The sequence below is a fragment of the Ahaetulla prasina genome, chromosome 1 (assembly GCF_028640845.1).
Source record: "Ahaetulla prasina isolate Xishuangbanna chromosome 1, ASM2864084v1, whole genome shotgun sequence".
In the NCBI taxonomy this organism is placed as follows: domain Eukaryota; kingdom Metazoa; phylum Chordata; class Lepidosauria; order Squamata; family Colubridae; genus Ahaetulla; species Ahaetulla prasina.
This window is the reverse complement of record NC_080539.1, coordinates 145,989,238-146,005,539: the sequence shown is the minus strand read 5'-3', so window position 1 is coordinate 146,005,539 and position 16,302 is coordinate 145,989,238. Positions and strand designations below refer to the sequence as shown.

The 16,302-nt window shown below is 38.6% G+C and overlaps 1 protein-coding gene across 4 annotated transcripts in view; it reads left to right on the top strand.

Annotated features, from left to right (window-relative positions):
- The window catches only part of ARHGEF10 (Rho guanine nucleotide exchange factor 10), a 117,980-nt gene that overhangs the window by 18,574 nt on the left and 83,104 nt on the right, over nucleotides 1–16,302 (top strand). For 3 of the 4 annotated variants that reach the window (XM_058177480.1, XM_058177471.1, XM_058177489.1), the window contains 5 exons: nucleotides 2,863–3,006; nucleotides 6,015–6,314; nucleotides 7,300–7,366; nucleotides 10,930–11,009; nucleotides 13,329–13,385. In XM_058177480.1, coding sequence (XP_058033463.1) covers nucleotides 2,863–3,006; nucleotides 6,015–6,314; nucleotides 7,300–7,366; nucleotides 10,930–11,009; nucleotides 13,329–13,385 — 648 coding nt within the window. The remainder of the gene's footprint in view (nucleotides 1–2,862; nucleotides 3,007–6,014; nucleotides 6,315–7,299; nucleotides 7,367–10,929; nucleotides 11,010–13,328; nucleotides 13,386–16,302) is intronic. The other variant, XM_058177497.1, reaches the window with a different exon arrangement.

The following is a 16,302-nucleotide window of genomic DNA, read 5'->3' as shown; positions in this document are numbered from 1 at the left end:
AGAAAATAAAGGAAAAGCGATGTAAAAATGCAAGAAGGCTACCAAAGGAATCCATGCAGCAACTTGAAAATGTTAGTGTGGGTGATTTCCTTGTACATTTAATTGTAAATATAAGGATAAAGTGAAAATATAGTCCTAACGGTTCTTATTTTAAGAAAGTATTGTATGTTTAGAAGTCCGTCTGCTCTCGCAGCTCCACATCAAGACATTTTTGTATCTCTCCAGACCCAAGAAAGCTTTTTTTATAGATGTTTTGATTGTTGTGGGAAAGTTTCAGCCTTTCTGGGAAGACCAAATTGGAAACAAGACCAGATTAGCTAATCCTGGTTTAATGTAAGGCTACACTAAGAGACTCTTGCCAGTCTGAAAGTGCAAATATCCCACTGTCTCCTTTGCAGTCTGAGCACTTTTTTTGGAGATCCTTCTGAGCTGCTTTCTACATCCATTATGCAGTTGTAGGCTATGATCTGTTCTTTGTTATTCTCCCCTAGGCAACATGTCCCATCCCAAGTCATTCCCATATACTAAGGAGATATATGCACAAAAATGTAACCTAGGCATTTACTCTTCCATAAATTTATTCTTCCATAAATTTGCTTTTACTTTTCCATAAATTTGGAACTCTTTTATGTGTTCTTAAAAAAGGCAAGACCTTCCAGTCTTAATAGGTTTTTTTAAGGTGTTGATTGAATTTAAAATGATGAGATGAAAAGTATTTAGTACCCATTTAAATACTCCAGCCATTACCTTCTCATAGCTATATGTTAAAAGCAGAAATTCGGCTGGGCCAGTGATTCACATAACATTAAAAACGCATATGTGGCCAAAGTTCTGAGTTTTGTCTTTATTAAATATTTATTTTAAATTTTTTGTTTTATTGCTCTGACTTGAGAAACTCCAAGTCAGAAAAGGCTAGCAGCTGATAACAATAACAGTTAAGGCTAATTGAGTGGTAAGAATCCAGACTTAGATAGTAAGTTATAAATACAAAACATATTTTATTTATTTTATTAATTGCCATCACTGGACAAAATAAAGGTAAATAAGAATGGTGTTGACTGGAATAGGGTAAAGTTTGATCTTCTTGTAAAGTGAGTCAAAATAGACTAAATGTTTAGCTAGAACAGAGGTGTCAAACTCACGGCGTCATGTGACGTATGGTGACTTCCCCCCCTTCAATAAACTGGGGGTGGGCGTGGCCAGCACATGACGCATCTGCCCTGCAGGCCGCGAGTTTGACACCCCTGAGCTAGAAGGATCAAGAGAAATCAACACTTTCACACAGCCTCTAGTATTGTTTTATTCACCAGCAGGCAAAAGCTTTGAGACCTTCCTCAGAGAAACAATTAAATAACATAGCCATCCTTGGCAGACTACAGACCTCATCTGTTTTGGAATCCACCTTTATTTATTTAATATATTCCAATACTACTCCCCATAGATTCACTTTTGGATAAAAGTTTCTCTCGCAATATAAAATCTCTGGGTATTGTTGTTAGACCAATTTTTTTCTAGTAAACACCCAAGACTGACATCACTGCTCCTTTGAAATATGCCTGATATCATTTTTAATTAAAAAAGAGCTTATCTAATGACTTTGTACAAGAATCTGCTACCTTTCAGTTGGCCAGTTGTTTATTTCTTGTAATATTTGTGAATATATAAGTCAGCTTGTTATCAAATTAGTGTTGTAATGTGAGGTGATAAATATTTTAACAGAGTTTACTCTGAACTAACATGTAAGTTAATATTAAAGCATTGCATATTCATACTCGGGGCTGTCAAACTCCCGGCTTGCAGGCCGGATGAGTCACATGCTGGCCACACCCGGCTTAGTGAAGGGGGGAAAAGTCCCATACATCACGTGACGCCGCTGTAATGACATGAGTTTGGCACCCCTGTTCATACTGGAGACATGTTCTATATAATAGGAATACAGATAGTCCTCAACTCAAGACAGACTAATGGAGACTGCCTCAGAAGTCGTGACAGCTGTTAAATGCTCACATGATTGCCTCATGACACCCCCTCCCCCAGGCCTTCCAAGTCCCCCTGCGGCACCCTGTATTCTCCTTTCTGTCCCTGCAGTTGATTGTAAGGACAAATGACAGTATGGGCACTACAGCAATGAACTTAAAACCAGGTCATAAGTAGCTTTTGGGGGGAGGGAGTCTACTGTAACTGGGTGGTTACTAAGCAACCTGTCATAAGTCAAGGATTACCTATAAAAGGGTTATAAAAGGGCTTGAGAATGTTTCCTGTCATAAATTTGTTTGAACCCAGGTAGTTCATTTTGGTTTTAGGAATACTCATACATGATGTTGGTTATATAAAAAATAAAGTTGGTATGAAATAATTTAAATGTTGAAAAGTGTATTGGAGATTCTTACTGGCTTTAAACACCTTTTGATGGCTGTGTAAGGATGCTGATCACTAAGAGCAGATTGTTTGCATTCTTCTGTATCAGCATCGATTATTTGGAAGTTCCATATTTTTAATTTGCTTTTAAGAATGATGGATAAATTGATTGTATTTATATCAAAATAATATATTGCATACATTACTTTTGAGCAATAACAGCTACCAACTAAACTAAGTAGTGGCATTTCTTCTCATGTATCTCTGAATTTTTACCATATGCTTCCTATATACTTCCAACACTAGTTCTGCAGTAATCAATACACATTATAATTTTGAAAATAGATATGCATAAGATTGGAATGTAAAATTGATATGTGAAGCATACTGAATTCCTAATGTCCTAAGTCGAAATGCTAAGTGTTAAAAGTGTGATTGTAACTCATTTCGTACCCATTGTTTGTCAAGGGTTTGGTTTGTCTTTTCAAGATGTCCACTTTTTAGTTTTAGGAAATGACATACCAATCACTGCTGCTAATGAAGAAGAGGACGAAGAAGGAGAACAGTTTGACTTTGATAGTGGAGATGAGATACCAGAAGCGGACAGACAAACTATTTTGCCAATTCAAGAAGCAGCAAATTGTATAGGTACATGATTCCAGGCAAAATAAATAATGGGAATGTTACTTTTTGCAAATACGAATTGCCTTTGAGAGTGACTCTATAGTCCTTGCAAATCATCACTCCTGGAAATCATGGATTGAACTAATTTGGGCTCTCAAAGATTAAAACTGTTCATTGCATGAAAACCTAAATGAGATTTGTCCCAGGAAAAGCTATACGTAAATTACTCTTAGGGACCCATGCAATTTAGCCACTATGAGATGACACTCTCAATGTATAGATTCAGAGATTACTCCAGTGCCAAGAGATGCAGCTTTTTGGAATTCTCTGTCCTGCCTGCCATAAGAATTTGCAAGAGCAGGACAACAAGACAACTGTATAAAATTGTCAGATTTTCTAATACTCCTACATTGAATGGTGAGAGTTGTATAATTCAGGACAAGTCACTGCTTGAGTTGCTAAAATTTTTCTATCTATGTCAACCTGGTTCTCAGTGGAGAGAAGTTTACAAGACTTGGGCTCTCCAGATTAGAACAGCAGCTGACAGCAATTGAAGAAACCAACCTGAAGGTGGCTGAAAACCTTGGTATAAGCTCAGGCAACAAAGGAGAACAGAATTGTTATACGCCTATTTTGGATTAAAATATGTACATAGGTATAGACATACGCTGTTTTCCCCCAAATAAGACATCCCTGATAATAAGCCCAATCGGGCTTTTGAACGCAAGGCAATAAGGCCAAGCGCTTATTTCAGGGTTCAAAAAAAATATAAGACAGGGTCTTATTTTCGGGGAAACACGGTAGTGTTATTACTATGCCTATGCTATATTACATTATACTTGGTATAAATACAATACATTAGTATATAGTATAATATGTTAAGGTAGAAATTAGGAAAATAAGCAAGTTTGTTAAATGTATAACAAAAGCCTTTTAAAGGCTTTCCTTTAAAACACAGGAAAGATAAAAATGGTCTGTTCATTGGTGATTTGTACCCACCCCCATCCCCCTTATACTTCAACAGTTACCAATCCCAGGGGAAAAAAACCATTAGGTTTAAGGAATTGCAGATAAGTGCCCTTGTATACTCTGAAACACCCTTTCCCCTTCCAATCTGAAGCACTCAACACCTCCACTCTGTTCTAAATCTCAAGGCCGAACAGTTTGCCTACAGATTAAACACTCAAGCTGTGGATCCTACTTGTATGCAAGCTACTCTAAAATAACACAGCATTCCGTCTCACTGTTATTGGACCTCTACTATAACACCTATAGAAATATTTGTAGCCAGTCTCCACCTCTCTTTTCAGGCCCCAAAGGCCTCTTGGGAGGTGGGGTTTTTTTTTTTTTTGTAACGGTACAGGAGGAGACCAAAATTGATTTCTGCTGCTTTGCAGATAGTCTGTGCTGAGGTGGAAAAAGAAGGTGTTTTACCACCTGTTGACTGGCTGCAGTTTCTCACCATTTCTGTTGGAGTGATGAAGCTACTGAGCTCTGCTTCCCCTTTCAGCTTGCCTCCGGCTGGTTTGCTGAAGTCCAAGCCCACTCTTCCTTCCCCATTACCTGCCTGTCGAGTTGACAGCTGCAAATTCTTCCTTTCTGTTCTTCCACCTGAAACAAATATTCCTTCAAACCAGGGGTGAAATGCTCCCGGTTCGGACCGGATCGCCCAATCCAGTAGCGATGGCGGCGGGTGGTTCAGAGAATCGGTAGCAAAAATCCCCAGCTGAGCCGCACGATCATCAGAGGTTGTTGTTTTTTTTTACTTTTAAAAGCATTTTTTCTTCGGTCGAAAAAATGCTGTTAAAAGTTTTAAAAAAAGCCTCTGATGATCGCGTGGCTCAGCTGGGATTGTCAGAACCTTTTAAAAGGATTTTTTTTACAACCTCTTCCGCCGAAGAGGTTGTAAAAAAAAAGCTTTTAAAAGGCTCCACGGGCGATCCCAGCTGAGTTGCCTGATCACCAGAACCTTTTAAAAACATTTTTTTTTACAACCTCTTCAGCCGAAGAGGTTGTAGAAAAAATGTTTTTAAAAGGTTTTGGCAATCAGGCAACTCAGCTGGGATCGTCAGAACCCTTTAAAAGCTTTTTTTCCTCTGGCGATCCCAGCTGAGTTGCCTGATCATCACAGGCTTTTAAAAGCATTTTTTACAACCTCTTCAGAAGAGGTTGTAGAAAAAATGCTTTTAAAGGTAAAAAAAAAAAAAAAAAAGTTGGCCACGGCCACCTAGTCACATTACCCCCACCACCAAGCCACGCACCCCAGAACCGGTAGTAACAAATTTTACATTTCAACCCTGCTTCAAACATTCCCCTGCCCTCAGCATTTTCCTTTTATAATTGGAAACCAGGTGTGGTCCAATGCTCTCCAGATTGCCTTAAAATCCCAGAGGGAGAGAACAAAGGGGGAAAAAGAGCTCTTGTTGGCCATTGCAAGGCTTTCCTTCTCCTCCTGCATTATTCTGGGAAAGACAGTTGCTTTAAGGCAAACTCAATTTCCTTGAGGACCACATCAGAGTTGTGTTTTTCCTTGGGGGCTGGGGTGGGCGTGGCCAGGGAGGGCATGGCCAGCATGATGTCACTCGTATCGGGGGCGCCTGGTGGCCCAAGCGCTCTGCCAGCTAAACCGAACTCCCAAGCTCCGTTTTTGGCCGTGACGGCTACCTGCGGCCCTCTGCCTGCAAAAATGGGGTTTGGGGGGTGCTGTGTGCTAGCAGAGGCACCGTGGGCTGTTCCTTCACTGTTTCCAGAGCGGCCCTGCAGGCCAGATCCAAGCACCCTGTGGGCCGGATCTGGCCCACGGGCCTTGAGTTTGACACCCCTGCTTTAAGGAGTCCAAGACCAGCACTACTTAACTACTCCATGTGTGCTCCAAGCACCATTTTGCCCTCAGATCTGAAGTGCAGTACATAGAAAGTAGCTTGGTTTTGAAGGGGAGGAGAAGCCATTTTGCAGAGGGAGGAAGTTTGATTTTTTTGCCCTCATTATGAGAAGAGTTGCTTTGACAGCAATATGTATCTTTTGTATTCAAGGGAATGAAAATCTAGAAAACCTAGAAGAAACTGAGAAAATGCAGAGCTCCAAAGCCAATGCAGAGGGCATCCTACCACGGGTAAACCCATACTCTGTCATAACCATTTCGCCAATGCAGGAAAAGGAGCTGTTGCTGTCACCAGAGCCAACCACACAAGATGGAACTATAAGTCCCACCCTCTCAAGTGGCTATTCGGTTCCGGTGCCTTGTGGCTATGCTGTGCCATCCAATTTGCCATTGATATTGCCGGCGTATTCCAGTCCTGTTATAATCCGCAACCCTTCTGTAGATGAAGAAGGTAGTGTAGAGCTATGCATAATTATATTGTTAAAAAATAGAATGATTTTCCTGTCAATGTCCTCTAATTTCTTGGATATTTTGAATCTTCGTTGAAATCCAAAGCTATGCACATTGCTCAGTGGGTTGGACATTGAGTTTTGCAACCCACCACATAGCTTAAATATCTTTGTTAATATCAATAAAATTTATGTAGTCTGTTAATGATAGTTTTGTGGTGTTGACAACTTATTTTTTGTGCTAGAAAGTGTCAATTTTATTAGGATTGTGTTTTTAATAAACAAAATAAATTCTTAATAGGAACCTCCTATCTTTTCTTCCTCTCAAATTCTCCCTGCCTGGTTTGTCAGGCTTTTGGTAAAACTTGGAGCGTGTGCAAAGGGATATTTGAAAAGCAGAAAAAGTCTTCTTGCAGAAGCAGAAATCTGTGTATTCTACATTGGATTATAGAAACTCTTAACCTGTATTTCTCAGTTTTTTGAAATGTCTCTATTTCTAAACTATAAAAAATATTTACCCAATGTATTGTTATTATCCTTCTCATCTTTCCTACTATCTTCTCCTGTTGGTTATCTATGATTTATCACTTGTTGTATATTATGACTAATGGTTGTAACTATGATCTATGATATATAATCTATCACTTTGTTTGTATATGTATGTACGCTGAGAGTTTATGCACCAGACACAAATTCTTTGTGTGTCTAATCACACTTGGCTGATAAAGAATTATATTCTAACCATAGATTATAAAATGAAAGGGGTTTTACATATATGCACGGAAGGATATAGCATGCCCTTTTTGCTAATTTAAATATTTATATTCCCATATTCATAAAATGCATTATTAATGGAGGCCTTTAGAAGTCCACTGAACAATATTTAAGAGCAGGAAATCTTACTTGACAAATCACTATAATGAATGTTAATTTTAAATACTTTCCCTTTAATGTCATGGTGACTGAGAGATTGTATCATTTCTTTAGCAAGTGTTCATATAGTAGCCGAAGATGGTCATTCAAATTCTCAGAGTTCAGAAGAACCTCCAAACAGGTAAGTCAAATATTTAAAGACATTTATTGTGAAAGTACAACATAACTGTAGTATCTAGTACATCTGGAGTTCAGTAGAAAAGTAGTGTTTTAAAGAACAGCAGGATTAGTACATGTTCAGGAAAAAGTGATAAGATCCTTCCACAAGTCCGTCTTTTCATAGTCATATTCAACTTCTTTAACAATACAGACCATGTCTATGGTGATTCTCAATCATCCAGATCATGGTTGTCCCAAAGGTGATTTTTTCAAGAGGCAACTGGATTTCCTTGTTTTTCTTTGAAGACGTTTTGCTTCCCATCCAAGAACTCTGATGAAGAAGCTTCTTGGATGAGAAGCAAAACATCTTCAAAAAAAACCAGAGTCCAATTGTCTCTTAAAAAAAAAAAAAAGCACCTTTGGGACAATACAGACCATGGTTAATAATGCCTCTCTGTTGGTGGAATGACATCTGTGAAATAAATGCTCCTCATCATGCTTATCCAAAATCTGTTCCAGAAGATGTCTGATGTCTGATTATGTTATTATCGGATATAGGCTGGTATATCTAGCGCTACAAATGCCTTATTACTTCTTTGAGGGTAGTCAAGCTGTAGCAATGTCATGTCTGCCATTTTTTCCAAAATCATCTATTTGACCATCTATTGAACAAAGCAAAATGCTGCACTAAATGAACTTTCTTGCTTTATATAGATTTTTAAAACCTTTTTCCCCTTCTAGTTCCTGTAGCAAATGCTTTTTCTCTTCAATATCTGTTTTTTTATTCCTATTGCAGCCTGACTACCTGCCCCTGTATCTAAAACTTAATTATTACTGTGACTCATTTCTGAGTCATTTCCCAAAACCTACCCTTTATAGTGTCTTTTGTAAGCAGTTCAGGTGGACATTACCCGTTTACAGCTGTAGACAGTGTTTTTCAAATCGGGGTTTTGGGTGGGTGGCGCATGAAAGGTAAACATTTGCTAGGCAACATGGACCAAATCAGTTTCCTAAATTTAGAGCCAGTGGGAATACACTGGCAATCTTCCACATGGCCTTATTTGAACAAAAGCCACCAAGTCTCTTCAGTCCATGAAAGCAAGGACATTTTTTCCCCCCAAACATTTCTAGGAAAAAGTCCTCCTGTAACGTCTCGAGATTTTGTTTGTTCCTACACTGTCTCTTCCCAGTGACACTGGAAATAAAACAGCTGTGATGCAGAGTGGCATATTAGTTCATCTTTGGCACTTGTTTTTATGTGAAGGAGATCATGTTAAAAGCAGCCACTCTATCAGACTGTATCAGAGAGAGGAAACAGTTAAGGGAATTGTTTGTTCAATAGCTTCTGGGCAGTCAAGGGAACCAGAGTGTGATTTTTCACACCTGCTAGTGGATAGTAAAGATAAAGCAGAAATGTAGCCCTGAGCATTATTAAACAGGTTGCTTTTTATCAGGGCTCTGGTGTGCTTTGGATTTGGTCTCCAAGAGGTCCTTCAGCGTGCCCAGCTCTGCAAGCATAGAACTGATCTATAAAACTTTAGAGGAGCCCAGGGGTGAAATCTAAATTTTCCCCCTGCCGGTTCTGTGGGCGTGGCTTAATTGGTGGGTGTGGCTTGGTGGTCAGGTGACTGGGTGAGCATGGCCAATAACAATAAAGAGGTACCAAAAACTAACTTTCACACTTTACACACACACACAACACAACACAACTGACTCACACACAATTTAAAAGCAGTTGCACTTCGCCCAAAATGGCCCCTGCAACAAGCAGAAACCTCACACATCCACAAAAAGCTCAAAAACCAACTTTCACACTTTACATACACACACACAAAATGCCACATACAACTTTGTGAGATTTTGTGTGTTTGTATAGTTAGGGTGAAATACTACAGAAACACACCAAAACTCAGAAAGCTGCACAAATATTTTATTTTATTATTTTATTTTTAGATAAAAGCAGCTAAATTTAAAACTTTCTTAACTTTAAATTGCTATGTCTAAAAAAAATAAAACTCCTAAAAACCCCCCAATTAACTGTTTTTTTAAAGCTCTCCCCCCACCTACTTACCCAACTGAAGGGAGAAGGCAGACAGATTGAGTTGCTCACCGATGAGATGGATTGCAGGCAGGCAGATTGAAGTTGTGTCCAACAACATTCCTCCAGGCTTTCTTGTCTTCTACTGTCCCCTGGAGTCCATTTAAGCTCACACCAACTGCTTCAGTGACTCCATCCAGCTACCTCATTCTCTGCCATCCCGTTCTTTTCCCCTCAATCGTTCCCAGCATTAAGCTCTTCTCCATGAGTCCTTCCTTCTTATTAGGTGGCCTAACTATTTGAGTTTGAGTTTCATCTTTATCTTCAGGACCTGGCCCTCTAAAGAACAGTCTGGGTTGATCTCCTCTAGGACTGACTTGTTTGTTCGCCTTGCAGTCCAAGGGACTCGCAGGAGTCTTCTCCAGCACCAGAGTTCAAAGGCCTCAATTCTTTGGCACCCAGCCTTCCTTATGGTCCAACTTTCACAGCCATACATTGCAACTGGAAAAAGTCATAGCTTTGACTATACGCACTTTTGTTGGCAGGGTAATGTCTCTGCTTTTTAGTATGCCATCTAGATTTGCCATAGCTTTCCTCCCCAGGAGCAAGCATCTTTTAATTTCTTGGCTGTAGTCCCCACGTGGACTACAGTCTTGGAGTCCAGAAAAATAAAGTCTGTCACTACTTCCATTTCTTCTCCATCTATTTGTCAGGAATTGAGAGGGCTGGATGCCATGATCTTAGTTTTCTTAATGTTTAGTTTCAAGCCAACTTTTGCACTCTCCTCCTTTACCAGCATCAAGAGGCTCTTCATTTTCTGCCATTAGAGTGGTATCATCTGCATATCTGAGGTTGTTAATTCCCATTGGTGGGCACCCAAAATACAGGTCCTCAGCAGAAAGGAGGGGAAGGAAATGACTTTAGGAATTACTGCTAGCTGCTTTCTTCATTTTCTCACTCTCTTTCTCTTTCTGTTTGTTCTGGAAAAAACTGGATGACCTCTGGACAGAGGCAAGGAGTTACAAAGACTCTCACTCACTTAGAGATGCCTAAGAGAGGCAGACTAATGAAGGGCTGGAAGGGAGTGCTAATGCAAATGTACCACTGTTTTTTGAATAGGAGGAGTGAAGCTGTGTTTAGCATTACTTTAGGTAACTTTGGAGATGTGGGTCAGAGGTCTTGTCTGAAAAGATTGTATTGAAGCCTACTGAGCACTTCTTATGCCCCACCAAAGAAGATTCTTTTATGTGTTCATTTTTTTCCTGCACTATTTTAAGCCCTATGGATTCTCGGGCTTCTTTGCCACTTCTTTCAGAAGCAATTTAGTTTTGTTTTGTTTTAAGCATATTTGTCTGTAACAATGTACTGTTGAGAACAACATTTCATGGAATATCTCTTTAAATTCAGTAATTAACATTGTAGTAATTAATTGAATATTCTCCTACTCTACTCCTACTTCCAAGTCAAGATGCAAACAAGATTGTGCTTCAAGGCAATTGAATACATGAAAATCATCTTTATTTTCTCTCTGTGTGTTTACTTTATAGTGAAGATAATCAGGGGAGCACAGACGAGAATGCCTTGGCTAAATGGGTGGCTGATCCTGCAAATACAGAGTGGATGGAGAGTGAGTATGAATGACCAACAAATACCTCTGCGGGAATTTAACAGTCTTGGGTCAATGGTTCAGATTGCTGCATTTATCAGATTAATTACACTCTGGACCAACATCTTCTGGAGGCTTGAACTGTTTTCATTATTCAGATGATATTTATAAATTCCAAGTAGGCAATGCAAAATTGTCTGCAAAACGTGTCAGTTTGAGTGTGTAATAAACTGTTTCAAGCAACTTGGCACTCTTTTAATCTCAGAACCATCCTGTTCCAAGATGGAAAGGCTTCTAAAATGTTTGAATAGTCTGTTTGCTGCTGGGGTGGGAAATTTCATATCATTTGAAGCTTGTAACAGTTTGAAAGATTTGTTTTGCATGCCCCGAATTCAGAGATTGTTTCTCTATTTGCAGAAATGTTACAGTAGTTCACAAAAATAAATATTGTATTATGTCCAATCATGTCTTGGTACTCTTAAAAAATGTTGGTTAGTTGCTTGATAAGGAAATTATTTACATATGTGAGTTAGATGAAACACATAAATTGAAAGGCATATATCTTGTACAAGTTCAAAGATATAAATAAAACCTGAAAAACAAAATGTTGTATTTGACGTGTGTTTACTTTTTCCCATGAATCTGGAAGAAAACCTCTTCACTGTAAGGAAATCCAAGGAATTTGGAAAAAAGAACTTTGGAAATTAATTTGAATTGACTTTCTGAAATAATATATGCATTGGATATTAATTTCTCTTTTTGTTTTAATTGCATTCACTTCTTGGCTCAAAATCTCAATTGCTTTTTGTAAATATTTGTTCATTAAAAAAAATACTTTATACTGTGACAGAAATGAGAAAGAACAGATATGAATTCATAGACATCTGAAAGTGTACTAGAAACAGACAAAAACTGAGCACATATGCTACAGTTTGAACAATGCTCCTGAGAAGGATGTAAAATAAAAAGAAATCGTTGCCTGTAGTAGTTATACAGGCTAGATATTAAGAAATCGGTGCTGAAAATGTAAATTGTCACATGAGCAATTGTATCATGTGAGGAATCACAATATAGAAGATTTATTTATTTATTTATTTATTTTATTTATTTAATTTTTATACCGCCCTTCTCCCGAAGGACTCAGAGCGGTTTACAGCCAACATAAAACAGATTCATCGATAAATTAAAAAATAATTTTAAAAATCTAATTCAATTAGGCCGAATTCCATTAAAACTATTAATAAAACAATAATAAAACCCAAGTTTTTTTAGGGCCGTGGTGGCTCAGGCTGTAAGATAGCCTGTTATTAAAACACAGCAGCCTGCAATTACTGCAGGCTCGAGTCCCACCAGGCCCAAGGTTGACTCAGCCTTCCATCCTTTATAAGGTAGGTAAAATGAGGACCCAGATTGTTGGGGTGGGCAATAAGTTGACTTTGTAAATATACAAATAGAATGAAACTATTGCCTTACACACTGTAAGCCGCCCTGAGTCTTTGGAGAAGGGCGGGATATAAATGTAAATAAATAAATAAAAAAAAGTTAAAAACTATATTACAATTAGGCCAGCCCTGCGCGGTGAAACAGAAAGGTCTTGAGCTCACGTCGGAAGGTCCAGAGGTCGGGGAGCAAACGTAACCCCAGAGGCAGCTCATTCCAGAGGGTAGGTGCCCCCACAGAAAAGGGTCTCCCGCTGGGGGTCACCAGCCGACATTGTTTGGCTGACCGCACCCTGAGGAGACCCTCCCTATGGGAGTGCACAGGGCGATGGGAGGCTATTGGTGGCAGCAGGCGGTTCCATAGATATCCTGGTCCTGTGCCATGGAGCGCCTTAAAGGTGGTAACCAACACCTTGAATTGCACCCGGAAGACCACCAGCAACCAGTGCAGCTTGCGCAGGAGAGGTGTTATATGGGAGCCACGAGTAGCTCCCTCTATTACATAAAAAGATGCATTTTTATATCTAAAATGTCTATTCAGTTGTTTACTACTTACAAACTGCAATTATGCAAATGCACTCATTAGAAGCTTATGTACCTTATGTATCGAAAATGCTTATTTAGATACATAACCATCAACATGTGTTCTAATGAATACATTTACCTAAGTGAACTTTTAAGAATTAAACAGGTTTATTTGTAAATAAATCTATTTATTTGCAGGAGGAAAACGAGGTTAGTTTTGAACACTTTTATTTGCATCTTGTTATCATTATTTTGTGTATTTATCATAATTTTAGTGTACTTTATAGATGTTTGTGTTGCACATTTTTATTATTTTTTAAAAGAAATCTCTCCAATAACAATGCATTGAAGGTTTTCCCCTCCACTTTGGTTTTAGATCCTGATGAAGTAATATATGATGATGTACCAAGAGAAAATTCAGACTCTGAACCAGGTATAAGTTTAAATTCAATTTTAATTAACAATATTACGGGGGAAATACCGATAAATGTTCCAAGTGGAAGAAATGTTTAATTTTCTCTAGTTGTCCTACAATATTTCTTATATTTTAGGCTGCTGTCATATAGAACGAAGTCTTTTTTTGGCTTTAGAATAGCATATTGGGGATTATGCACCCAAAATGATGACTGTGGCCTAATAAAAATTATATGGAAATGAAAATGTATCTCATTTCCATATAATTAAAATTAATACAGATGGTTACTTTCCAGGCATTTAATAATTCAATAATTATGGAGGTTTTTGTAGGCTCACCAATGATTCTGGATTGTGTACCTATTTTTCAATTCTGTGCTTATAGGCAGGACAATTAAACCTTGCTGAAGTGAAAAATTTAGTCGTGAGGTTGATCACGGAAGTACCATATTTTTTGGATGATAAGATGCACCGGACTATAAGATGCACCTAGATTTAGAGAAGGAAAACAAGAAAAAAAATAGTATTTGGCCTCCACGCTTCCCATTTTTGCCCTCCCCGGCTTCCAGAAGCACTCTGCAGGCCAAAAATGAGCCCGTTTTTGGCCTGCAGAGTGCTTCTGGTCACAAGTGAGGGCAAAAACAGGACACGCGGAAAGTTTGGGAGGCCAAAAACAGACCCATTTTTAGTCTGCTGAGTGCTGCTAGGTGCCGCACTCAGGCAAAAAGGGACCTCCAGAGGCCAAAAACAGGTCCATATTTGCTCTATAAGATGCACAGACATTTCCACCTATAAGTGCGTCTTATAGTCCGAAAATACAGTAATTTGGAATGCACAAAACCCACTGTGTGAAGGTTGGAATGCTTTCATTTATTTATTGGTTGGTTGGCTTAAATAATTTATATGGCTGCCCATCCCATAACAGTGACTTTGGGCTGCATTTGTGTTCTGAAGAACACTAGAATGTTCTGTTTTTCTTCTCAACTTACACATAGACTCATCCATTTCAGAAGTTGTTGCTATATATATATTAAAAAGAAGAAGAAGAAGTTGTTGCTATAGTTGGTAGTTTCCAGGCAATAGTTTGTGGTCAGAAGAAATATGGAATGTTCAAATGTTCCCTGGAATGTTCTTTCTCTATATATGGACTTCCCTAGAAATGATATCTAACAAAAAGAGTAATCTTGACACAATTATTACTCAGTTGGAAGGGATCGTTATAACACTGAAAATCATAAATCACACAGCACCAGGATATGTCAGCAAAATTGAATCTGGCCATCCTAGCCAAATTTTGCCTGGTCACCAAGGGCGGGTCTGTTGAAGCTTCAGCTTCTGCTTCAATTCCATCAACCAGTAGAAGCCACTTCATTTCAACAGGCTTTTGGTCTCAGCTGATTGACTGTAGACACCTATGTTGGGCTTTATTTAGGGTGTGTGGTTTTGTTATTTAATACTATTCTGGATCTAATTATTTTTATAAAGTGATGTCTTTGATGTTGGTGTTGTACATCACCCAGATTGGATTTGTTCATATCTGAATTTTTTGATAATTTGAGATGTGGTTTTCCTTTTTACTTGCTGTTGTTCCATCCTGGGACATTTTCCTTCAAATCAAGGTTGAGGGAGCTCTATCAAAGTTGTGCAAATACAATTCCCAGCAGCTGAGCCAGCAAGACAACTCGAAGACCACCAAATGTTTATGTCTGTGATGTGTGATGTTGTTGTGACACTACTGTAGACAATCTGATATGCAAACTCCTCACCCTAAAGGATTCTTCCCCTCTCTTTATCATTATCATAAATCAGATTGAATATGTACCAGTTTAACAGAATATTATAAGAAAATTTTCTTCTCTTTTCATTTGCTCATTTTATGTCATCTCCCCTCCCTTCTTGTACTAGGAAAGAGGGGGTAATATTTTTCTAAACAAGTGAAGGGTTTGCCAAAAGTCAATGTTATCTCAAACCTGTTGTTTTGTGCTTTTGTATATTGACTTATATACAGTTTATGTCTGCTGTGACCCATAATTTTTTTTCTATGAATACTACTTATCTGATGTGTTGACATAATGTGTTGTCGAGATCTTTCTTCTGGTCCTTCATCGCTATATGGAATGAATATATCTCAGTTATATTTCATACTGTTTCTCTCTGCCATAGTTCTTTTAGAATGTTTAGATTATTCTCAATTGTGCCACCCATGATAAAAACCATTGCCAAGAGAAAGATTTCTTGATTTTACATTTAAGCGTAGATATTTTTTTCTGAAATTTTATATATGGTGATATTGTATGCCACTAGTGCATACTAATTGGGGGGAAATACACAATATAAATATTATATAAATACACAGTTTGACTGAAATCAGCTGTTTCTATTTTGCCAGGTAGTTTTTTTATAGCGTTACTTAACTCATGGATGTCCAAACTTGGCAACTTTAAGACTTGTGGACTTCAATTCCCAGAATTCCTCAGCCAGCAAATTCTGGGAGTTGAAGTCCACAAGTCTTAAAGTTGCCAAGTTTGGACACCCCTGACTTAACTTAATTAACCTAACCCCTTTTATATAAAGCCTCGTCACCCTAGGATGACTCTGGATGATTCTTAACCGAGATTCTGCAGAAGCCTAGGGTCCCATGAGGCGTCACTAAGGGTTCCCTGGGCAATCATGATTTATTTAAAAAACATGAGAACCAAACAAAAACCCTCTAAACTCCAACATTGGGTTGATGCACTGGAATGTTTGCCAGCCATGGTGGTGGATTGTGCATGCACATGCAAGCAGGGAGATAAACCAAATGGTAGCTGATGAGTGAGCTGAGGAGGGAGAAGCAACAGATGAGGACAGATGCATCAGAGAGAATCTGCTGAGGCCTCTATACCAGGGCTCCTCCGGCTGGTGTGCTTACCTTCCTGCAGTGTAGTGGCCCACTA